Consider the following 24,008-nt stretch of genomic DNA (forward strand, 5'->3'; position numbering starts at 1 on the left):
ATGTTTGTCAGAGGTGGGGTAATCCGAGCCAAAGAGTTCATCTGAGTTAAAACGGATGGGAAACATTGTTGAAGGCAGTCTGGGTGTGTATAGGCAGGAGAGGGCTGTGAACCTGTAAACCTCTTGCAGAAATCACTAAGAGTTCATTTGTTTTGTCCAGGTTGGCCACTGGTTCTCATCAGTTTTCTCAGTTCACACCTCCACTTTTTGTTGTTTTCATTGAGTTTGACCTCCAGCTTCTTCCTGCGGGTGTGTGACAAAGTGGGTGAGAAGACCATTTGTCTATATTCTTAGTTAACATTCTTGTTTTGATTTAACCATATTTCACATGTAATCTGCAATAGGCAAACATCTACTATCCCGGTTTGTATATGTTTTGCACTTTTTACAGATTATTAGTGATGTGACGTTCTGTATCGAGGCTTCGAAGCTTGTGTCGAGTAATGGAGGGGGTGTTTCCGCGATGCGCGTATCGAGGCTTGCTTCATTTATGGGAGGAGCTGAAAATGATGACGTCCGAAGCCTCGCTGCCCGGCTGTACCACGTCACTGGTTCATGAAGTGGTTCGAACTTTGCCGCAAGCTATGACAGCAATATAAACCCCTCAGACTTCATTCAAAAATGTAGGTGTTTGATGGAGAGTTGCGGTTAGTGAGAGTTTGGAGACAGTTTGGAGGTTTATGAGAGTGAGGAGAGAAAGTCAGGAGAGAATGGAGCCAGCTAAGAAGAGGAGGATGTCCTCCCCTGTGTGGGAACATTTTGATCTTATTCCTCCCAACAAGGTATGTAGATTTCTACAGAAGATGTATTTTCATAATACTGATGGTGCAATACAATTTATGTTAAGCTGTCGTTACTTTTGTACAAGGTGAAGTGTTTGCTATGTGCCAGGGAGCTGGGATATAACAACAACACCTCATCCATGCTTAGGCACTACAGAGCTTTGCATGAGAATAAGGGGAACAACGATTGTGGAGCAAGACTAGGTGAGCCATCAAATGCCATGATAATATAGCATGCAGTCCATCCATCCATCCATCCATCCATCCATCCATCATCATCATCTCATCCGCTTTATCCGGGGCCGGGTCGCGGGGGCAGCAGCCTAAGCAAAGAGGCCCAGACCTCCCTCTCCCCAGCCACCTCCTCCAGTTTCTCCGGGGAATACCAAGGCGTTCCCAGGCCAGCCGAGAGATATAATCTCTCCAGCGTGTCCTGGGTCTGCCCCGGGGCCTCCTCCCGGTGGGACATGCCTGGAACACCTCACCCAGGAGGCGCCCAGGGGGCATCCTTGTCAGATGCCCGAACCACCTCAGCTGGCTCCTTTCGATGTGGAGCAGCAGCTGCTCTACTCTGAGCCCCTCCCGGATGGCCGAACTTCTCACCCTATCTCTAAGGGAGAGGCCAGCCACCCTTCGGAGGAAGCTCATTTCTGCCGCTTGTATCCGCGATCTCGTTCTTTCGGTCACTACCCACAGCTCGTGGCCATAGGTGAGGGTAGGGACGTAGATCGACCAGGTAAATTGAGAGCTTCGCTTTTACACTCAGCTCCCTCTTCACCACGACGGACCGGTGCAGCGTCCGCATTACTGCAGCTGCAGCCCCAATCCGTCTGTCGATCTCCGGCTCCCTTCTCCCATCACTCGAGAACAAGACCCCGAGATACTTGAACTCCTCCACTTGGGGCAGGAACTCATCCCCGACCCGGAGTGGGCACTCCACCCTTTTCCGGCTGAGAACCATGGCCTCAGATTTGGAGGTGCTGATCCTCATTCCCGCTGCTTCACACTCGGCTGCGAACCGTTCCAGTGCGAGCTGGAGGCCCTCACCCGATGAAGCCAACAGAACCACATCATCTGCAAAAATCAGAGATGAGATTCTGAGGCCACCAAAGCGAAAGCCCTCCGCCACTTGGCTGCGCCTAGAAATCCTGTCCATAAAAATTATGAACAGAACCGGAGACAAAGGGCAGCCCTGGCGGAGCCCATCACCCACCGGGAACGAGTCCGACTTATTGCCGGCAATGCGAACCAAGCTCTTGCAACGGTTATATAGGGATCGAATGGCCCGTAGCAATGGGCCAGACACCCCATATTCCCGCAACACCTCCCACAGGACACCCCGAGGGACACGGTCGAATGCCTTCTCCAAGTCCACAAAACACATGTAGACTGGTTGGGCAAACTCCCATGCACCCTCAAGTATCCTGGAGAGGATAAAGAACTGGTCCAGTGTTCAGCGACCAGGACGAAAACCGCATTGTTCCTCCTGTATCCGAGGTTCGACTAACGGACGAATTCTCCTTTCCAGCACCCTGGCATAGACTTTCCCAGGGAGGCTGAGGAGTGTGATCCCCCTGTAGTTGGAACACACCCTCCGGTCCTCCTTCTTAAAGATGGGGACCACCACCCCGGTCTGCCAGTCCACAGGTACTGCCCCTGATCTCCACGCAACATTGCAGAGGCGTGTCAACCAGGACAGCCCTACAACGTCCAGAGCCTTCAGGAACTCGGGGCGGACCTCATCAACACCAGGGGCTCTGCCACCAAGGAGTTGTTTAACTGCCTCAGTGACCTCGCCCCCGGAAATTGGCGGGTCATTCCCCTCATCCCCAGACTCTGCTTCCTCCTCGGAAGACGTGTCAGTGGGATTAAGGAGGTCCTCGAAGTATTCCTTCCACCGCCCGACAATTTTCTCAGTCGACGTCAGCAGCGCTCCGCCAGCACTATACACAGTGCAGGTAGAGCACCGCTTTCCCCTCCTGAGACGTCTGACGGTTTGCCAGAATCTCTTCGAGGCAGTCCGAAAGTCTTTTTCCATGGCCTCTCCGAACTCCTCCCACACCCGAGTTTTTGCTTCAGCCACTGCCCGAGCCGCATTCCGCTTGGCCTGTCGATACCTGTCGGCTGCCTCCGGAGTCCCACAGGCTAACCAAGCCTGATAGGACTCCTTCTTCAGCCTGGTGGCTCCCTTCACCTCTGGTGTCCACCATTTGGTTCGGGGATTACCACCACGGCAGGCACCAACCACCTTGCAGCCGCAGCTCAATGCAGCAGCTTCGGCAATGGAGACGCTGAACATGGTCCATTCGGACTCAATGTCCCCAGTCTCCCTCGGAATGCTGTTGAAGCTCTGCCGGAGGTGTGCGTTGAAGATCTCGCGGACTGGGGCCTCTGCTAGACGTTCCCAGCACACCCTCACTACACGTTTAGGTGCACCAGGTCTGTCCAGCGTCCTCCCCCGCCACCTGATCCAACTCACCACCAGGTGGTGATCAGTTGACAGCTCAGCCCCTCTCTTTACCCGAGTGTCCAGAACATATGGTCGCAGGTCTGCTGATACGATTACAAAATCGATCATCGACCTACGGCCTAGAATGTCCTGGTGCCACGTGCACTTATGGACACTCTTATGTTCGAACAGGGTGTTCGCATAGCATGCAGTAATGTTACTAAATGATATAACAATATTATACAGCTGTTATAAGTTACGTGTGTGATATTTATATTTGTGCTTTGTTTTTGTTGTCTTTCCTCAGCAGAACAATCTCAAATAGATGAAGACCTGGTTAGCATGGTGATTGAGGACTCCCAGCCATTTAGCATTGTGGAGGACAAAGGATTTAAAAGATTTGTTAAATCGTTAAATCCTAGCTATGTTCTCCCCACTAAAAAGGCCATAAAAGCAGTGGAAATTTAGTTTTTACAGAATAAAATGTGGGCAGGACTGAGGCTCAAAGCCTCAGTGTGTAGCTGTCCATACCTCAGCGTTACAAAAGCACAACCACTGTCCACACCCCAACCACACCTCACAGTAAATGATCGTTTCCATTTTAAGCATTTCCAAATGATCATTTCCATACTGCCAGTATAAATATACACAGTATACTGCCATCACTACAATATACATGTTTTACACACTCCTTTTGTTGTTGACATTTACAGGCTGTGTGCAAAAGGCCACACTCTTCAAATTCATGCCAACTAATATTTTTACGTCCAGTAGGTGTCCTACTAGAGCAAATGAAGCTTCAAGAAGCTTTGTGCTGGAGTGAACCAATTGGATGAAAAGCTTCAGTGCTTCATGAAGCTTCATCTGCCCATCACTACAGATTATATAATATAACATCTTGGTTTAAATCAATTCCTACAAGTCTGTTAAGTTAATATGTTCTTTATTTCAACTGTTAATTTGTATTGTTTAGAACTTACCTTACCTACCTGTCTTGCAGAAACAAAAGGAGGAAATGTAGTTTTACTTCCTGCTTTATACCTTCTGGGTTCATCTGAGGTCACAGGAAGAGACCAAGTGCAGAAGGGGAAGAACTCTTATAATTTAATAAAGTTGATTTTAGAGGGTTTGAGAAGAAATAGATTTATTGTTGTAATATGTATTGATTACACCAGAGTTTATGTTGCCACTAAAGAGGAGTAGTAGAGGTTTGACTATAATCATGTTCATCTTACCTACCTACTGAATGGAATAGTCCAGAGGAGAAATTGTTTGGTTAAGTGGACTATTTAAGCAGAAGAACTCAGGTGTTTCAAGAAAAAGGTTCAGGTCAGTGTAGCTGTGTGCAGTTTGACCTTAACTTCTGTTGATTTAAGTTCAGTTATGTTTATTTGAATTGAGTTAATTATAGAGTTGAGTTTCTTATTTGTTTCTTTGTAAATATTGTTTGGGCCACAAAATGATGAATAAATCACTTGCTACACTGGACAGCATCAGTCTCCTGCACTTCTTTGACCGCTTAAGTCGAGTCCTACTACAGGGTGTCTTTGCATTTCTTCAGGTTCACCTTTAAGTTTGGCTGCACTCTACTCAATTGCCAAGGTATTTCAGTTCACTAGTGCTTGTTGTTCGCCAAACAAAATACAGTCAGCCAGCAGTGGCACTGAAATTAAACGCTGATAAGAGGCTCAGAATCCAAGGATAACAGTTTGCTAAATTATCTTTTGAAATAATCAATAAAACTTTGCTTGGTGAAATGCTCTTTTCATTTTAAAAATATGGGAAAAATACAAAAAAGAAAGGATTGTCAGTTCTTCTGTCCTGTTATTGCAACTGGCAGTGAGGAAAACTGTCTATAATTCTTGCCAGAAGTGTTGCAATTGGAGGTGGTAAAGCATTAGAGAAGAACGAATACTAACCGTCAGAATCCACAGGAGCCTAACATATCTGATATTCACTGCAATGCTATTTTTTTGCTGGACTAAATTCTTGATCCAAAAAAATGTTCCTGTTTTTCCTTCTCCAGGAAACAATGAGGATTTAGTTTGCCGGGTTGCTGCTCTCTGTCGATGGACTGTTAAAACCTGTAAAGAAGCAAAATCAATAACCCCCTTATTAAAGGTTTAAGAGACAGCATGTAGATGCCACAGAGACTAAGGATAACTGTAATGCATGAATGTTACATCCCCCAGGAGGATGTCTCTTCTCCCTATTAACCCTTTGTTTTGTCCAGGCTCCACCTCCTCTGTCCTGATTGGATGTTGCGCAGAGTCCGGCTAATTGGTAATCAGCAGAGCACTACTTAAGGCCTGTGGAGCTGTGCTTCTGGGCCCTCTGGCCATTTTGGTTGCCATACTTGTGCAGGCTTGCATGCCTTTGTATTTTGTGTGAGCATTGTTGTTTCATGTTCAGACTGCTTGTAGGGGAGAGCTGCCTTTTGTTTTGACACCCTGTTTTCTCCTGTTTATGTGTTGTTAGGTAGGTTATGGTTATAGGTTGTATATTTTGTTTCTTTGGAGTTAGGTAAGTTTCTTTTATTTCTACGTCAGGGATGTTTTGTTTGTTATGTTGGCCTTGGCTCTCCCTGACGTTACACCTCGGTCTGAACCCCATCACCAGTATTAAATAAACCTTTTAAAATTACCATCTTGGCTCCTCCTTCTCTATCCACATTTATGTTCGTCCCTTCAACCCCCTAGACTAGCCAGGGGACGTAACAATGAATATTAACAATGATTAATGAAATGTAACCGTGTAACTCATCAGCAGTCTGCACAGTATGGTCACATATTAAAACTGAAGAATATGTTGTACTTGTTGTAGTGTTTCATCATGGGTCCAGTTTTTACCCAGGTGCTTAAAGCCCTTCTTTACCCTCATGTAACACCAACAGTAATTTCCAACCACTATTTCCTGTTCCTGTCAGTCAAACAAACAGACGACAAACATCTTCTATAAACAGGAATAATGTCATTTTATCGGATTAGAAAACATCTAATCTAGCGTTGATATTACACTGCTGTTTAGTGTCTGGCTAATCTCAGTGTCACCAAAATATCTGCCCTACATGTCAAACAATGAGAGAACTTGAAACAGTAACATCACCTAGCAGCTTATTTTAATTAGTGCTAACGTTTTGTTTGCTGGCTAACATTGCTATTATTATAGTCACAGTTAATTGACTTTGAATAGCTTTATTTCAAAAGTAATTTTACAATTTCACAGCCATTTAGCTGTGTTAACTGTACATGCTGTAGGTCATAAGGCGTGCATGGATCATTTTTATAATCAGCCTCTTATCTTTTGTCCACCACAGGCTTTGCCATGATAAATTGGTCAGTTGACAACCAGGAGCCGTACACCTTAACCTCAGAGGCCAGGACATCCAGGGGCAGTGTGAACACGCACTTGTTTAAATGGGACGCAAGACGGACTATAGAGGGCCACCCCCTTGCCAGACAACCAAGTGCTGTCCCTGTCCACGGCCAGTGTGAGAAGGACTCTCACTAAAGTCAACCCACACAAAGCTGCTGGACCAGACAATATACCTGGACGCGTGCTCGGAGCCCGTGCTGACCAGCTGACTGATGTCCTAGCGGGCATCTTTAACATCTCCCTGAGTCAAGCTGTTGTGCCACAGTGCTTTAAAACCACCACCATCATACCTGTCCCCAGACCTTCCCAAAGCCTAATTACACAATGATTGCCTGAGCCTATTCTTGTTAAATGATGAAAAACTCAAAGGCACGTTTGGGCAGTGGATCTGTGTGAAATCAGCAGCTTGCAAAACGAAATCAAAATGTGTGCTATTGATTCTAAAAATAGAAATCACAATAAAGTTCAACATTTACTAAAACCGCCATTCAGTCATCTGAGAATCTTTACTCATGAAATGATAACGGTTAGATGAATGTATATGCAGTGATTTACTGATCAATGATAAAAGGGGAGATTTATGCAATAACGAAGACTGTCATGAAAAGTATTTGGCATCTGATCTCCTGTAACCTGCGGAGCTAAGCTGTTTTACCAGCTCTGCTCTCTGATTTTTCTTTTATGAAAAAACACAAGTTGTCAAAGTTATTTGTTTGCAAATATATTTCAGAAATATCGACATACTTTTTTTAATCAGCAGAAACTTTATGTCAGTAGTGCAAAAACCTGCACTGATCTGACCTCATTTCTTCCTCATCCTGATTCCTGACCTGGGAAGGGAGAGAAATATTTGTTTTTGTTTGTCTTCTTGTTTTATTTAATTCCTTGTGGGATTTGGATCCAACACGTAAAGTATGCATATTATGCACACACACAAACACACATGCAGCTATTACCCATTTCTTGTATTCTTGAATAAAGACATTGATTTGACACATTTAATTAGCGGCCAATTGTTTTTATTGTTCAATTATTAAGAAAAAAGAAAAGGTGGGGGTGGGTGGGATGTAAAGTAAAGGGAGGGAGGAGAGAAAACCCCAACAATCCCCTCTGAGCAAGCACTAGGCGACAGTGGATAGGAAAAACTCCCTTTAAAGGAAGAAACCTATGACAGAACCAGGCTCTAGAGGGGGCAGTCAACTGTCGGGACTGGTTGGGGGGTGACTGTGAAAAGAGGGGAGGGAGATGGGAGAGGAGTTGGTAGTTAAGGGGGGGGGAATTAAGCTGGAACAGAGGTGGGGGAAGAAGAGGTGACATTGGCAGTAGTGAAAGAAGGAGTGTTCTTCCTCCAGAAGAAGCAGAAGCGTTTTTTCTTTTTCTTCAGCTGCTCTTCCACGAGCACCTTTTTCTCGAGGATGAGGATTTTCAGCTCCTCGATTGTTTCGGTGTTTTGCTTCTGCAGCTTGTTGCATTTTTTCTCCACTTCTTCTATTTCAGCTTGTTTTTCTTCCAACCTTTCTTTCAGCACTTTAGATGTTGCCTCCTGTTTTTGGAGTTTTTCATTTTCTCCTTCCAGCTCAGATGCTTTGAACTTCATTTTGTTGTAAAGTTCTTGCAGGTTTTGGTTTTTCTTCTCAAACTCCTGGAGAAGAAGTTTTTCTTCTCTCTGCTTACTGACCAGCTGTTCTCTCTCTTGAAGCAGGTCTTGATATTTGTGCAGTGTCTCATCGAACTTTACCTGCAGCATCCTGTCGTTTCCCTCCATGAGCTGGAGTTGGCACTCCATGTCTCCCTGCTTTCTGTCCAGCTGCTCTTTCTCTTGAAGGATTTCTTTATTTTGTCGCAGAGCTTCATCAAGCTTTCCTTGCAAGCTTTCGTTGTGTTGCTTGATGCTCTGAAGGTTGGAATGCATTTCTTTTTGTTTGATTTCTTGTTCCCTTTTCTCTTGGAGAAGCTTCTCATTTGCTTGCTCTGTGCGATCAAGCCTTTTTTTGTCAACATTGTACATTAGCTCCATGTCTCGGAGCTTGGAGTGCAGCCCTCTCTTCTTCGTGCTGTCTTGCATCTTCTCTTGGAGGAGTTTTCTATTTTGTCGCAGAGCTTCATCAAGCTTTCCTTGCAAGCTTTCAACGTGTTGCTTGATGCTCTGAAACTTGGAATGCATTTCTTTCTCTTTTAACTCCTTTTGCCTTTTCTCTTGGAGAAGCTTTTCATTTTCTCGCAGTGTGCGATCAAGCCTTTTTTTGTCTACACTGTACATTAGCTCCATTTCTTGGAGATTGCTGTGCAGCCCTCTCTTCTTCATGCCGTCTTGTTTCTTCTCTTGGACAAGTTTTTTATTTTGTTGCAGGGCTTCATCAAGCTTTCCTTGGAGCTCCTGGTTCTTTTTGTCCATGTCATGGAGATCCTGTTGTTTCTCCTCAATAATAGCTTCCTTTTCTTGAAGCTGGTATGACAGCCTTTTTAGTTGAGCGCTCTTTTGCTCATTTTCCTCCATCAAGAACTTAATCTTCTCTGTGTTTCTGAGCGCTTCATCCTCCATTTCTTCCAAATGCTTTTCCTCTAGTTCCACTTGGTCACACCAAGGAAGAGAGGAAAAGGAAGAGTCTAGTGGCTCATCCCAGGGAAGAGCATAGGGGTCAACTTCTTGTCCCTTTGGATTTGTTTGAGACATGTTGGGTCTGGATACAGTTACAATTGCAAAGGATCCAAATATTTCAAAAGGCTTTTCTGGCGAACGGTTCAATGCTGCACACATCAAGGCTGCGAGAAACGGACTAAAAGTCGTTGCTCTTCACCCCTATTTATAGGTTTTAAGGGTCAAAGGATCAAAGGAAAGAATGGTGGTAAGATTCTACGTGTGTGACGTCATAATTCTGTAAGGCAATGAGGTTGTCACGTGATATTTTTGGAGGAGGGCATTTTTCAACTTGGACAAATTATCAGTAAAGTTTCAATCTCTGTTATTTTCCCCAAAAAACGTGTTGTCGCAATAATGTTTTCTACTGTAATTGGTGCCAACAGATGGCGCAGTTTAAAGTTGGCTGTTACTCTGCCCAGGCTGCTACCATAGAAGAAGAATGTAGACCAATAGTACTTTGACGATGTTCGCTGATCGTTTCCGTGTAAATCTTAGCATTGCTTTAGCCGTCAAGCTAAAGGTTTAGCTTCATACTGCCATATTTTCAGAGTAACAAAATATTTAAACGGTCTCAGATCATGGTGAGTATTTGAAAAAAAGTTTATTTAATGTGAAGCCTGTGATGTGGAAAGGTTAGCAAGCGTAATTTTGCCTATTGTGTTATACACGGGTGCTTACATCCGAGTAGTGTTGATCTTTTCTAAGGTCCATGGGTTTATCCAACGAGCAGCTAAGTCACCGTTATATCTGTAATTTTGTGTGCAACGTCTTAATGCAAAAAAAAATAACGAAGCAAAGACTAAACAAAAAAAAAAAACCCACAATGCGTTTTTAAGCTCTCTCTGCGTTCACTGCCTCTGCAAGTGTCAAACTTCCTCGCTTTAGCTGATGCTAACCAACATTAGCGCTTACGGTTCGTATATAAACACAACTGTCAGCCCTTCACTTTTGGTGCCGACAACATTTTGAGCATTTTCTACAGTTTGTGAAATGGTCGCCATTGGCATTACATGCCAGTAGTGTTCGCTAATTGACTTTACCGGGGATTATATTTATTACAACGTTACTGCGTGGAAGTGATCATAGTGTATGCTTATGAACGCGAGTGGTAGGTGTTATTAGTGCGACATTACCCTTAATTAGTTTTCCCACCGGAAGTAGAGTTGTTTATGCGACGTGATGGCTAGAGCAGTCCCAAACAATCGATCGTGTTTATTAACAGACCAATTCTCTCCAAACTTTTAGGGTAAGCTAGACTAGAGATATGGTTGCAATAATACGAACAAGGGCGCAACAGCATATTGACAATGGCGAGAACTTTAATATTTACATTGTGTTAGTGCACCCATCGCTCCGCATCCTTAACGCTACATTGATGTCGAGAGTCTCTGACACAGCTGTGCTCTGCAGCACAGACACCCTGCTTATCTGTGATTCGGCCAGACTGGTGTTGAACTCCAAAGACATGCGCGGGGTTAGGTTAGTTGGCTGTTGGTGTGAGTGGTTGTCTGAGTCTCTCTAATAACCCTCCAACAGACTGGCGACCTGTCCAGGGTGTACTTTTGCCCTATGACAGCTGGAATACAACCTGAATAAAATAAGTAGGAGAAACTGAATGATGTTTATGAACTGTAGTTAATGTAGTCAGACAATAAGTTACCGAGCAACAGGCCACAAGTCTTGGTGCAGAATCATACTAAGATTTAAAAAATAAAATGTTGGCACTGGTGTTTGAAACAGTATACTGTCAGTAAGACTGGAGCAACTGCACACATCTGGAAACTAATAACTAGAGTAGTTAAGTAACATTTTGTTACTGCATCCATTTAGCCAGGTATAATTAGCATGTCTACATACATGTCATTTCTAATGTGGTCCTATGTGGTATGTTGTAGGACAGTGAAGTGTCTGACACTGACCATGTACCAGTGCCTGAGAACACTGGTATGGAGGGGGAGAACGCACCTCTTTACTGTATTTGTCGGAAACCAGACATCAACTGCTTCATGATGTAAGTATATATCAGTTTTATATTTGCAGTACGCGCAGTAGGGGTGGGCGCTAGCTTCAGCAATGTTATCAGAGATTTTTTTTTAAAAATGAAGATCTTCTATTTCGAGAAAACTACCAATAAGGATATATGCACAGATCTAGAAAACAATACTGTAACATTTTATTGATGCTTGCAGTTTGGAGGAAGCAGTATTTGCAAGTGTCACTAAATTCCAGGCATTTTCCATCCTTCTTTTCCTATCAGCTTTTTTCTAATTGTCAGTGTGAACCAAGGTGTCAGCAGCAGCATTATAGTGCAAAAGTAGTGACCCAGCATAGATCAAATGTAAGCACAAAAGTAGCCAAGGTAGTGTTTTTCCTGGAAATTTTAAGTGAAAGGATAAAGTAACTGCTTACCACTTTAGTTTAACAATGATTAATGAAATGTAACCGTGTAACTCATCAGCAGTCTGCACAGTATGGTCACATATTAAAACTGAAGAATATGTTGTACTTGTTGTAGTGTTTCATCATGGGTCCAGTTTTTACCCAGGTGCTTAAAGCCCTTCTTTACCCTCATGTAACACCAACAGTAATTTCCAACCACTATTTCCTGTTCCTGTCAGTCAAACAAACAGACGACAAACATCTTCTATAAACAGGAATAATGTCATTTTATCGGATTAGAAAACATCTAATCTAGCGTTGATATTACACTGCTGTTTAGTGTCTGGCTAATCTCAGTGTCACCAAAATATCTGCCCTACATGTCAAACAATGAGAGAACTTGAAACAGTAACATCACCTAGCAGCTTATTTTAATTAGTGCTAACGTTTTGTTTGCTGGCTAACATTGCTATTATTATAGTCACAGTTAATTGACTTTGAATAGCTTTATTTCAAAAGTAATTTTACAATTTCACAGCCATTTAGCTGTGTTAACTGTACATGCTGTAGGTCATAAGGCGTGCATGGATCATTTTTATAATCAGCCTCTTATCTTTTGTCCACCACAGGCTTTGCCATGATAAATTGGTCAGTTGACAACCAGGAGCCGTACACCTTAACCTCAGAGGCCAGGACATCCAGGGGCAGTGTGAACACGCACTTGTTTAAATGGGACGCAAGACGGACTATAGAGGGCCACCCCCTTGCCAGACAACCAAGTGCTGTCCCTGTCCACGGCCAGTGTGAGAAGGACTCTCACTAAAGTCAACCCACACAAAGCTGCTGGACCAGACAATATACCTGGACGCGTGCTCGGAGCCCGTGCTGACCAGCTGACTGATGTCCTAGCGGGCATCTTTAACATCTCCCTGAGTCAAGCTGTTGTGCCACAGTGCTTTAAAACCACCACCATCATACCTGTCCCCAGACCTTCCCAAAGCCTAATTACACAATGATTGCCTGAGCCTATTCTTGTTAAATGATGAAAAACTCAAAGGCACGTTTGGGCAGTGGATCTGTGTGAAATCAGCAGCTTGCAAAACGAAATCAAAATGTGTGCTATTGATTCTAAAAATAGAAATCACAATAAAGTTCAACATTTACTAAAACCGCCATTCAGTCATCTGAGAATCTTTACTCATGAAATTATAACGGTTAGATGAATGTATATGCAGTGATTTACTGATCAATGATAAAAGGGGAGATTTATGCAATAACGAAGACTGTCATGAAAAGTATTTGGCATCTGATCTCCTGTAACCTGCGGAGCTAAGCTGTTTTACCAGCTCTGCTCTCTGATTTTTTCTTTTATGAAAAAACACAAGTTGTCAAAGTTATTTGTTTGCAAATGTATTTCAGAAATATCGACATACTTTTTTTAATCAGCAGAAACTTTATGTCAGTAGTGCAAAAACCTGCACTGATCTGACCTCATTTCTTCCTCATCCTGATTCCTGACCTGGGAAGGGAGAGAAATATTTGTTTTTGTTTGTCTTCTTGTTTTATTTAATTCCTTGTGGGATTTGGATCCAACACGTAAAGTATGCATATTATGCACACACACAAACACACATGCAGCTATTACCCATTTCTTGTATTCTTGAATAAAGACATTGATTTGACACATTTAATTAGCGGCCAATTGTTTTTATTGTTCAATTATTAAGAAAAAAGAAAAGGTGGGGGTGGGTGGGATGTAAAGTAAAGGGAGGGAGGAGAGAAAACCCCAACAATCCCCTCTGAGCAAGCACTAGGCGACAGTGGATAGGAAAAACTCCCTTTAAAGGAAGAAACCTATGACAGAACCAGGCTCTAGAGGGGGCAGTCAACTGTCGGGACTGGTTGGGGGGTGACTGTGAAAAGAGGGGAGGGAGATGGGAGAGGAGTTGGTAGTTAAGGGGGGGGGAATTAAGCTGGAACAGAGGTGGGGGAAGAAGAGGTGACATTGGCAGTAGTGAAAGAAGGAGTGTTCTTCCTCCAGAAGAAGCAGAAGCGTTTTTTCTTTTTCTTCAGCTGCTCTTCCACGAGCACCTTTTTCTCGAGGATGAGGATTTTCAGCTCCTCGATTGTTTCGGTGTTTTGCTTCTGCAGCTTGTTGCATTTTTTCTCCACTTCTTCTATTTCAGCTTGTTTTTCTTCCAACCTTTCTTTCAGCACTTTAGATGTTGCCTCCTGTTTTTGGAGTTTTTCATTTTCTCCTTCCAGCTCAGATGCTTTGAACTTCATTTTGTTGTAAAGTTCTTGCAGGTTTTGGTTTTTCTTCTCAAACTCCTGGAGAAGAAGTTTTTCTTCTCTCTGCTTACTGACCAGCTGTTCTCTCTCTTGAAGCAGGTCTTGATATTTGTGCAGTGTCTCATCGAACTTTACCTGCAGCATCCTGTCGTTTCCCTCCATGAGCTGGAGTTGGCACTCCATGTCTCCCTGCTTTCTGTCCAGCTGCTCTTTCTCTTGAAGGATTTCTTTATTTTGTCGCAGAGCTTCATCAAGCTTTCCTTGCAAGCTTTCGTTGTGTTGCTTGATGCTCTGAAGGTTGGAATGCATTTCTTTTTGTTTGATTTCTTGTTCCCTTTTCTCTTGGAGAAGCTTCTCATTTGCTTGCTCTGTGCGATCAAGCCTTTTTTTGTCAACATTGTACATTAGCTCCATGTCTCGGAGCTTGGAGTGCAGCCCTCTCTTCTTCGTGCTGTCTTGCATCTTCTCTTGGAGGAGTTTTCTATTTTGTCGCAGAGCTTGATCAAGCTTTCCTTGCAAGCTTTCAATGTGTTGCTTGATGCTCTGAAGCTTGGAATGCATTTCTTTCTCTTTTAACTCCTTTTGCCTTTTCTCTTGGAGAAGCTTTTCATTTTCTCGCAGTGTGCGATCAAGCCTTTTTTTGTCTACACTGTACATTAGCTCCATTTCTTGGAGATTGCTGTGCAGCCCTCTCTTCTTCATGCCGTCTTGTTTCTTCTCTTGGACAAGTTTTTTATTTTGTTGCAGGGCTTCATCAAGCTTTCCTTGGAGCTCCTGGTTCTTTTTGTCCATGTCATGGAGATCCTGTTGTTTCTCCTCAATAATAGCTTCCTTTTCTTGAAGCTGGTATGACAACTTTTTTAGTTGAGCGCTCTTTTGCTCATTTTCCTCCATCAAGAACTTAATCTTCTCTGTGTTTCTGAGCGCTTCATCCTCCATTTCTTCCAAACGCTTTTCCTCTAGTTCCACTTGGTCACACCAAGGAAGAGAGGAAAAGGAAGAGTCTAGTGGCTCATCCCAGGGAAGAGCATAGGGGTCAACTTCTTGTCCCTTTGGATTTGTTTGAGACATGTTGGGTCTGGATACAGTTACAATTGCAAAGGATCCAAATATTTCAAAAGGCTTTTCTGGCGAACGGTTCAATGCTGCACACATCAAGGCTGCGAGAAACGGACTAAAAGTCGTTGCTCTTCACCCCTATTTATAGGTTTTAAGGCTCAAAGGATCAAAGGAAAGAATGGTGGTAAGATTCTACGTGTGTGACGTCATAATTCTGTAAGGCAATGAGGTTGTCACGTGATATTTTTGGAGGAGGGCATTTTTCAACTTGGACAAATTATCAATAAAGTTTCAATCTCTGTTATACAATTTTATTTTTATTTATTTATATAGCGCCAAATCACAACAAAAGTCGCCTCAAGGCGCTTCATAGATACAGAGAAAAACCCAACAATCATATGACCCCCTATGAGCAAGCACTTTGGCGACAGTGGGAAGGAAAAACTCCCTTTTAACAGGAAGAAACCTCCGGCAGAACCAGGCTCAGGGAGGGGCGGGGCCATCTGCTGCGACCGGTTGGGGTGAGAGAACGAAGACAGGATAAAGACATGCTGTGGAAGAGAGACAGAGGTTAATAACAGATATGATTCAATGCAGAGAGGTCTATTAATACATAGTGAGTGAGAAAGGTGACTGGAAAGGAAAAACTCAATGCATCATGGGAATCCCCCGGCAGCCTACATCTATTGCAGCATAACTAAGGGAGGATTCAGGGTCACCTGGTCCAGCCCTAACTATATGCTTTAGCAAAAAGGAAAGTTTTAAGCCTAATCTTGAAAGTAGAGATAGTGTCTGTCTCCTGAATCCAAACTGGAAGCTGGTTCCACAGAAGAGGGGCCTGAAAACTGAAGGCTCTGCCTCCCATTCTACTTTTAAATACTCTAGGAACAACAAGTAGGCCTGCAGAGCGAGAGCGAAGTGCTCTAATAGGGTGATATGGTACAGGAGAAATCTGCTCTCTCTTTCTAGTCCCTGTCAGGACTCTTGCTGCAGCATTTTGGATTAGCTGAAGGCTTTTCAGTGAGTTTTTTGGACATCCTGATAATAATGAATTACAGTCGTCCAGCCTGGAAGTAATAAATGCATGAACTAGTTTTTCAGCGTCACTCTGAGACAGGATATTTCTAATCTTAGAGATGTTGCACAAATGGAAGAAAGCAGTCTTACATATTTGTTTAATATGTGCGTTGAAGGACATGTCCTGGTCAAAAATGACTCCAAGGTTCCTCACAGTGTTACTGGAGGCCAAGGTAATGCCATCCAGAGTAAGAATCTGGTTAGATACCATATTTCTAAGATGTTTAGGGCCGAGTACAATAACCTCAGTTTGATCTGAATTAAGAAGTAGAAAGTTAGCGGCCATCCAGGTCTTTATGTCTTTAAGACATTCCTGCAGTTTAACTCATTGGTGTGTGTTATCTGGCTTCATGGACAGATAGAGCTGGGTGTCATCTGCATAGCAGTGTAAATGTATGCTATGTCTTCTAATGATGCTGCCTAAGGGAAGCATGTATAATGTAAACAGAATTGGTCCTAGCACTGAACCCTGTGGAACTCCATAATTAACCTCAGTGTGTGAAGAGGACTCTCCATTTACATGCACAAACTGGAGTCTATTAGATAGATATGATACAAACCACTGCAGCACAGTACCTGTAATACCTACAGCATGTTCTAATCGCTCTAATAGGATATTATGGTCGACAGTATCGAACGCTGCACTGAGGTCTAGCAGGACAAGCACAGAGATGAGTCCACTGTCAGAGGCCATAAGAAGATCATTTGTAACCTTCACTAAAGCTGTTTCTGTGCTGTGCTGAGCTCTGAAACCTGACTGAAACTCTTCAAATAAACCATTCCTCTGCAGATGATCTGTTAGCTGTTTGACAACTACTCTTTCAAGGATTTTTGATATAAAGGAAGGTTAGAGATTGGCCTATAATTAGCTAAGACTGCTGGGTCTAGAGATGCTTTTTGAGTAAAGGTTTAACTACAGCCAGCTTGAAGGCCTGTGGTACATAGCCGATCATTAGAGATAGGTTGATCATATTTAAGATCGAAGCATTAATTAATGGCAGGACTTCTTTGAGCAGTTTTGTAGGAATGGGGTCTAAAAGACACGTTGATGGTTTGGAGGAAGTAATTATTGAAGTTAACTCAGAAAGATCAATTGGAGAAAAAGAGTCTAACTTAACATCAATGGTACTAAGAGTAGCTGTAGATAATATTACATCTGTGGGATGATTATTGGTAATTTTTTCTCTAATGATAAAAATTTTATTGTGAAGAAGTTCATGAAGTCATTACTAGTTAACGTTAAAGGGATTGTTGGTTCAAAAGAGCTCTGACTTTTTGTCAGCCTGGCTACAGTGCTGAAGAGAAACCTGGGGTTGTTCTTATTTTCTTCAATCAGTGATGAGTAGTAAGATGTTCTGGCTTTGCGGAGGGCTTTCTTATAAAGCAGCAAACTATTTCTCCAGGCTAAATGATGATCCTCTAAATTTGTGACACGCCATTTCCTCTCCAGATTACGAGTCATCTGCTTTAGGCTACGTGTTTGAGAATTATACCACGGAGTCAGGTACTTCTGATTAGAGACCTTAGTTTTCACAGGAGCTACAGTATCCAGAGTCGTATGTAGTGAGGAGGTAAAATTATTAACAAGATAATCTTAAGTGCAAAAGCTTACAGCACCTGGTATTCCCAGGCGGTCTCCCATCCAAGAACTGACCAGGCCCGACCCAGCTTGGCTTCCGAGATCAGACGAGATCGGGCGTGTTCAGGGTGGTGTGGCCGTAAGCGAGGGACTGCTTCACAAACAGCCTCTTTATACATGCTGTGATGACACAGTCATGCTTACGTTTTTCTGTCCTGTATATAAGTTGAATTGTCCAAAGCGCAAAAATGTTGCACTTCCAAATGGTCCTAACACACTGTGTGCTCTGTGTCACTTTAACACTGTGCTGTGAGAAAGTAACATGTGTTATTATGGTGACGTTACCGCGGGAAAAGCATTTTTGCAGCTCAGTGTTGAAGCTGCAGTTCGCAAAAAAGGTTTGCATGTTTTCCCTGTAACATGTGAAGCTTCGCACAATACTATATTTTAAAGTGTGTGACATTTGCCAAGTATAAAAGGTCTTTTATAGCGGGCTTCCTTCGCTTACGGCCATATTGGTACCGGCCATGTAATTACTTAGCATCCGATCAGTACCAGAAGTTGCACTATTGCACATGCCTGCCTTGAACCAAACCTGCACCAGAGCAGATTAAGAGCTATCTTAGAGATTAACAGGTATAACATCGCTGCCTATATAGTGTCACCATCCCTGGAAGATCTTTCAGATCTCTGTGCGTGACACCCTGATTAGAAGTTTTTTTCATTCCCAGATGAGCATCTCGTTGAATGTCTCCATTACGAACAACTTGCTCCAACCCTATACATATCAAATATAACACAGCGAGGTCGTGCTTTTCACATCAGACTAACCTTTGTGTGGCAATTTGCTTTGTTACCATCAGGGGTTTCCTTTATGACACAAACTATGCACCAGTTAGAAAGATTTACTTTTCTCTTACACATGAGCTACAAAATTTTGTATAAGAAATCTCGTAAGGTAAGAAGGAGTATTAAAGAGGAATTCTGTAGCACAGCAGGTGACTGATGTACAAATCCTTCAGTTATACTTCATGATTATACTTGGGATTGTAGCTGCTGTAATTAAACTTCCCCATCTCCGGGTGGACAAGACTCTAGGAATATTCAAATCCTGGTTCCAGTGCCTGCATAGACTCAAGGTATCATCAGAGAGAACATGCGACATCATTGTGGCATGTGTTGTTCTCCATAATATTGCCTCTCTTAGCAGCACCCTGCCATATGAGTGGATGAACCTGGGGAAGAGGATCCTGTTCACCCTGAAAATGTTCATGATGCAAGAGCTGTCAGAGAAACCATTTGCTAAAATCGCTTTTCAGATTAGTTTACCCCACCCCCAGAGGATAAATCAGGACTCTTTATTCAACATTTTATTTGTTCTTCTTTATTTCCTACAAATACAAAACCAGCCATTATCATTTGTGCATTTATCTGAGAGTAACCACCTGTAACATGTTACCCACCTCTAGCTGGTGCTCCAGTAATTCAATTTCCAGATCTGTCTTTCTAATCTGACGATCCAAGTATGTGATTTCTTTGTCAGTTTTTGTCATTGTTTGGATGAGGTGCATTTTGTAAATTTCTTTAACTGGTAACTGTAAAATGTAAGAATGGCTTGAAATGTATGCATGGTGCAGTTTAAATAAAGCTATGAAAATGCAGAATGGCATTGAACGTCTCACTGTGTTAATATGTGCTGGGGTAGTTGATGGAGCTTCCTCTTGATAATGTTCGGCCTTGCTCTGTTAATTTAAAAGATAAAAACATGAATATGAAGGTTGTTTTCCGGTCATCGTCATCACTTCACTGCACATTTCAAATACAAGAACACACGACTAAAACATACCTCTACTGTCATGGTGTGTACCTCACTAGGTCTATCTGGTTCTATCTCAGCAGATAATGTATCCTTATCGTCATCTTCGTCTGCTTCCTGTGATGAAGAGCAACATTCTGTTTTAGAAACCTTTCTTCAAATCAAATTCAAATTCAAATTTTATTTGTCACGTACACAGTCATACACAGTACGATATGTAGTGAAATGCTTGGACAACTGCTCGTGACCTAAAGAAAACAAAAAAAAGGAAAGGCTATGAATAAGATAGGAAATAAATATGAAAAATTAAAAAGGGTAAATTTTCTAACATTTTGAGTTATTTTCCAGTGTTAGAAAATCAGCACTGCTCAGTGTTAGCCATTGTTAATCTTCAAAACTGACTAGGTTACTTTTAAACATATAACACTGTCAAAAGTGTTAATTTAACACTCAACAGTGTTGTATTTAACACTCAGAGGTGTGGACCCATATAGACACTCTCCAGTGTTAATTTAACACTGGAGATTTTGCTGTGTGGACGCTCAGCGTTTATCAATTCGGAGTTTCTTTTGAGTTTGTTGATCTCCCTTCCTGGATAAGAGCCCTGCTATACAGTCTTCTTCTTCTTCTTTTTATTATTGTTGTTGTTGTGTGTTTGTATTCAGAGTTACGTCATGTATTTCTATGGACATAAAACACTCCGTGGTTCTTATAGTGATGACTGACATGCCTCATGCATGCTGAACACTCCCGATATGAAAATCTCTTTCCACTTGGATGGGAGACCGCTTGGGCACTTCCTTCTACAAGCTGCAGAGGGCGCTGTTTCTCCTTTTACACATGCTACAGTGTCATGTTTTTATTGCCGCATGAAGATTATAAGTATCATTATAGAGTTTCCTTTAACATGTTTTTGTGCATCTGCCAGTTTAAAGGCACATTTATTTCAGCATTTTTATATCAGTTTAAACGAAGCCCATTGTTGCAAATTAGAGAAAATGTTGTGTATTATGTAACTGAAGCACAATGGATAAAAAAAAGATCATGTGTTCATGATCACATCCAACAACAAGCTGTTCTCTAACCATTTCAGGTGGTGTTTTACACTTTAAAACACAATGTACAACAAGTCGTATGTGAGATGCAGATGTGGCATTGACTCAGTGACTTTGAATAATTCACAGAGCAGAGCTGTCTGTTACTTATCTCTCAACTGTTACAACCTAGTGCTCATAATTACTTCATTCATACCCAAGCAGTCATGTTTGTGTCGTCAAAATCTTTTTGAATAAGCTGTAAAGCATTATAGATGTAGCATTATCACCACTGGCAAACACATTTAATATCATAATACATTTAAGTGCAGAAGCAAAAATAACGACAAAATCACAAAGATATTCTTTATTGTGTTCAAACTTTCTTTTCTTTCTTTCTTCTTTCTATACTTGCATATGTGGCTGTTGTGACCTTTTGATCCTCACAAAGATGCCTGTCATTTTAGATTAGTGAAACTGATTACTTTTAAGTATTTGTTACATTCTGTACAGCATGGTTACCCCAGGCGGTTGTGTATATTGGATAATCTAAACTTGACTTTCAGCTTTGAATTGCATTTACATTAGATTAACGGTGTCACAACTTTCCAAGTGAAAAACTTTTGGATAAATTCTGGAGGATGCCATTTAAATTATCATGTCAAATACTGTTAAAATCCTTTTTTCTATAACTCGCACATACCAGTAAATACTTTTCCTGGTAATATTCTGCTTCCTCTAATCTGTATCTTCAGTTTCACTTTTTAAATTAGTTGATCGAACTCACGCCGTTTTCTTGGTGATGCGTTTCTTTTGTCTGCTGACATCAACCGATAGTTTCTCATCACTATGCTGCTGTCAGTTCAGATGAGAGAAGTTATCTTCCAGCCAACTTAAACTTTTTTTTTGAATAAGCAGCAGGGCATTTTGCATCCACATAAGATGAACTGTTCAGATTGTAACTCTGTTATACAGCATCCACTTTGACTGGGAGCTTTTGAGCAAACAAAGTTGTCATTTTTAGTATTTAATATTTAAATATTTTGTGGTGAGAGAACACACAAGCCTTCATACAACAGCTATACTTTAGATGAGGCCTCCTCCTTGGTGTTGTTCTCTGAGGCTGCTAGCGTGGCTGATTTGACTTGTTGCTTCAGGCGAGGTCAGATAACACTTTTTTAGTTGTTCTGTTGAAGAAGACAAAGATAAAAGAGTAAGAATTCAACCACTTTCTTTCACCGTATGACATGATGTATGATTGTAAAAGAAAACAACTATTTTCTTTAGAGCAAAAAAGAGCAAAAAAAAATTCTAAAGGGAACATTTATTTATTTTTATTTTATTTTATTGGTATTTTCCTTAATTGTGTCAAATATATATTTTCTCATCTTAATGTCCACTGAGCTGTGAGCCAGGGGGCGGTAATGCGCCTTAACATTGGTTGCCAACCAAGAAGAAGAAGAAGCTGTGAGCCAGGAGGGAGGGGGTGAGTGAGTGATTCGTAACAGGAAGGGAGGGGGTGAGTGAGTGAGTGATTCGTAACAGGAAGGGAGGGGGTGAGTGAGTGATTCGTAACAGGAAGGGAGGGGGTGAGTGAGTGAGTGATTCGTTCAACTCGTTTGAGCTGTGAGCCAGGAGGGAGGGGGTTAGAGAGCCCTGAGTGATTCGCTTATGCTATGATTCAGCACAGCAAGGGAGGGGGTGAGTAACTCAAATGTGCTGTTAGCATGTTAGCTGAGCGATGCTACTGTGAACCGAGCTATTGTCTTGATGTGAGCTTCTACTCAGGGTTTTTTCTTCCAGTTCAGAGCAGAAATGTTTTTGTTATGAAACTGGCTCCCCCCCCCCCCACACACACAATTTTAATTATAAGCTAGATATATTTCTACTAATGGAATTAGTTTGCTAACAGCAACAGGGATGCTTGTGAATCATGATTCACGAGTCAGTAAAGTGATTGAACGATTCGTTCACGAATTGAACATCACTAAGTCATACGCATGTGAACATGAGTGACATTCATTCGTAACCACAGGGTTTAACATGATGCCGGCCAACTCTTTGCCTTTTGTTTATGGGTATTTTTGACCTTTCTTCCAGAAGTGCATTTGTGTGGACAGACACTGACGTTGGACGAGAAGATTTGGCTCGCCTCTGTGAAGGCCAGTCAAGTCTTCCACACCAAACTCGCTCATCCATGTCTTTATAGATCTTACTTTGTGCACTGGTGTGGAGTCATGTTGGAACAGGAAAGGGCCATCCTCAAACTGAAATTATCCAAAATGTCTTGGTTTGCTGAAGCATTAAGACTTCCTTTCACTAGAACTAAGGCTACGTTCACACTGCAGGCGAAAGCGCATCAAATCCGACTTTTTTGACCCTATGCGACCCATCTATCCGATCATGGTATGACAGTGTGAACGGCACAAATCCGATATTTTCAAATCCGATCTGGGTCACTTTCGTATGTGGTACTGAATCCGATACATATCTGATGTTTTAGAAAGCGGCTGCTGTTTGATGGTCATGTCGCACTAAATCCGTCTTTTACGTCACTGACACAAGACAGATGCCAATTATCAGCGCCGGAGAAGACATCGTGAACGCTTACTGGCCATCCAGTGAAACTGTTGGGAAGACAACGATGGAGAAACGCGAACATTTTATTTGTACTGTATAATCTGCAGATTCTGACAGAAATCTGCAACTATCCTTCGAAGCACCGCTCCTCTCTAAAACAGCAATAAGGATCATTATTAGGCCATTTGTAAATAACAAAATAACAAAATAACTTAAAGCAAAATTGGGAAACGTAAAGTCCGAAACAAGTTTTTATATTAAAGGCCATCAGTCAAACAATACTGTTGCTCTGGGTCTAAACAGAGCGTGTTGTGTGTGACGTCTTCTTTTGCGCATTCGGGCCGCTTTGAGCATTCACACTAGAGCGCGTTTGCTGTCACATTTTATTTGTAGTGTGAACAAGCAGACAAAAAAATCGGATTTGATGAAAAAAATCGGAATTGAGCATTAAAACCTGCAGTGTAAGCGTAGCCTAAGAGGCCAAGCCCAATTCCTGAAAACAACCACACACCATGATCATCCCTCCACCAAACTTTACACTTGGCACACTGCAGCCAGATAAATACTGTTCTCCTGGCAACCACCAAACCCAGACTCATACATCAGATTGGCAGTTGGAACTATAACTGGACTTGTTGCACAGGTGACATCCTATCACAGTACATCACTGAAATTCATTTAGCACCTGAAAGTGACCCATTCTTTCACAAATGTTTGTAGAAGCAGGTGTGCAGACTGCTTCTAGACTTGGCGATGAAAGTGATTGAATAACCTGAATTCAATGATTTGAATTGGTGAGTAAATTCTTTTGAAAAGGTAGTGTATCTTTGTTAGATAATTTAAAATACATTTGAATTTAATTTCATCAAACTCTTCTGTTCTTTTTAGAGATGTCGTTTTTTATGGTCATTCATTGATCATTAACTTCACTACACTCCTGGACAA

The 24,008-nt window shown here is 42.1% G+C and overlaps 2 protein-coding genes, 1 long non-coding RNA gene and 1 other non-coding gene across 4 annotated transcripts; all 4 read right to left on the reverse strand.

The window, feature by feature from the left end:
- Positions 1 to 1,551: 1,551 nt before the first annotated feature.
- On the reverse strand, positions 1,552 to 15,280 carry LOC120735500 (trichohyalin-like; the record flags this gene model as incomplete). The annotated part of the gene is made up of 3 exons (XM_040034887.1): positions 13,597 to 15,280; positions 7,898 to 9,354; positions 1,552 to 1,590 (listed from the first exon to the last, which is right to left on the reverse strand). Coding segments are annotated over exons 1-3 (2,973 nt in total), but the record flags the coding sequence as incomplete, so codon positions are not given.
- LOC120735478 (trichohyalin-like) lies at positions 7,693 to 10,850 on the reverse strand. The gene has a single exon (XM_040034868.1). The coding sequence runs from the start codon at positions 9,362 to 9,364 to the stop codon at positions 7,886 to 7,888; it is 1,479 nt and encodes a 492-aa protein (XP_039890802.1). The 5' UTR covers positions 9,365 to 10,850; the 3' UTR covers positions 7,693 to 7,885.
- Positions 15,281 to 17,659: 2,379 nt separating the features above from the next.
- On the reverse strand, positions 17,660 to 17,778 carry LOC120735507. The gene has a single exon (XR_005696281.1). It is a non-coding gene; the product is annotated as a 5S ribosomal RNA (ribosomal RNA).
- A 1,317-nt stretch (positions 17,779 to 19,095) lies between these two features.
- On the reverse strand, positions 19,096 to 19,594 carry LOC120735481. Its single transcript, XR_005696266.1, has 2 exons — positions 19,480 to 19,594; positions 19,096 to 19,375 (listed from the first exon to the last, which is right to left on the reverse strand). It is a non-coding gene; the product is annotated as an uncharacterized LOC120735481 (long non-coding RNA).
- Between the last annotated feature and the right edge of the window lie 4,414 nt (positions 19,595 to 24,008).

This window comes from Simochromis diagramma, unplaced genomic scaffold (genome assembly GCF_900408965.1).
Source record: "Simochromis diagramma unplaced genomic scaffold, fSimDia1.1 OVJJ01000027.1, whole genome shotgun sequence".
Classification (NCBI taxonomy): Eukaryota; Metazoa; Chordata; class Actinopteri; order Cichliformes; family Cichlidae; genus Simochromis; species Simochromis diagramma.

Excerpts from the sequence above, each read along its gene's own strand:
- LOC120735478 (XM_040034868.1), bottom strand. The coding sequence starts at position 9,364 with ATGTGTGCAGCATTGAACCGTTCGCCAGAAAAGCCTTTTGAAATATTT.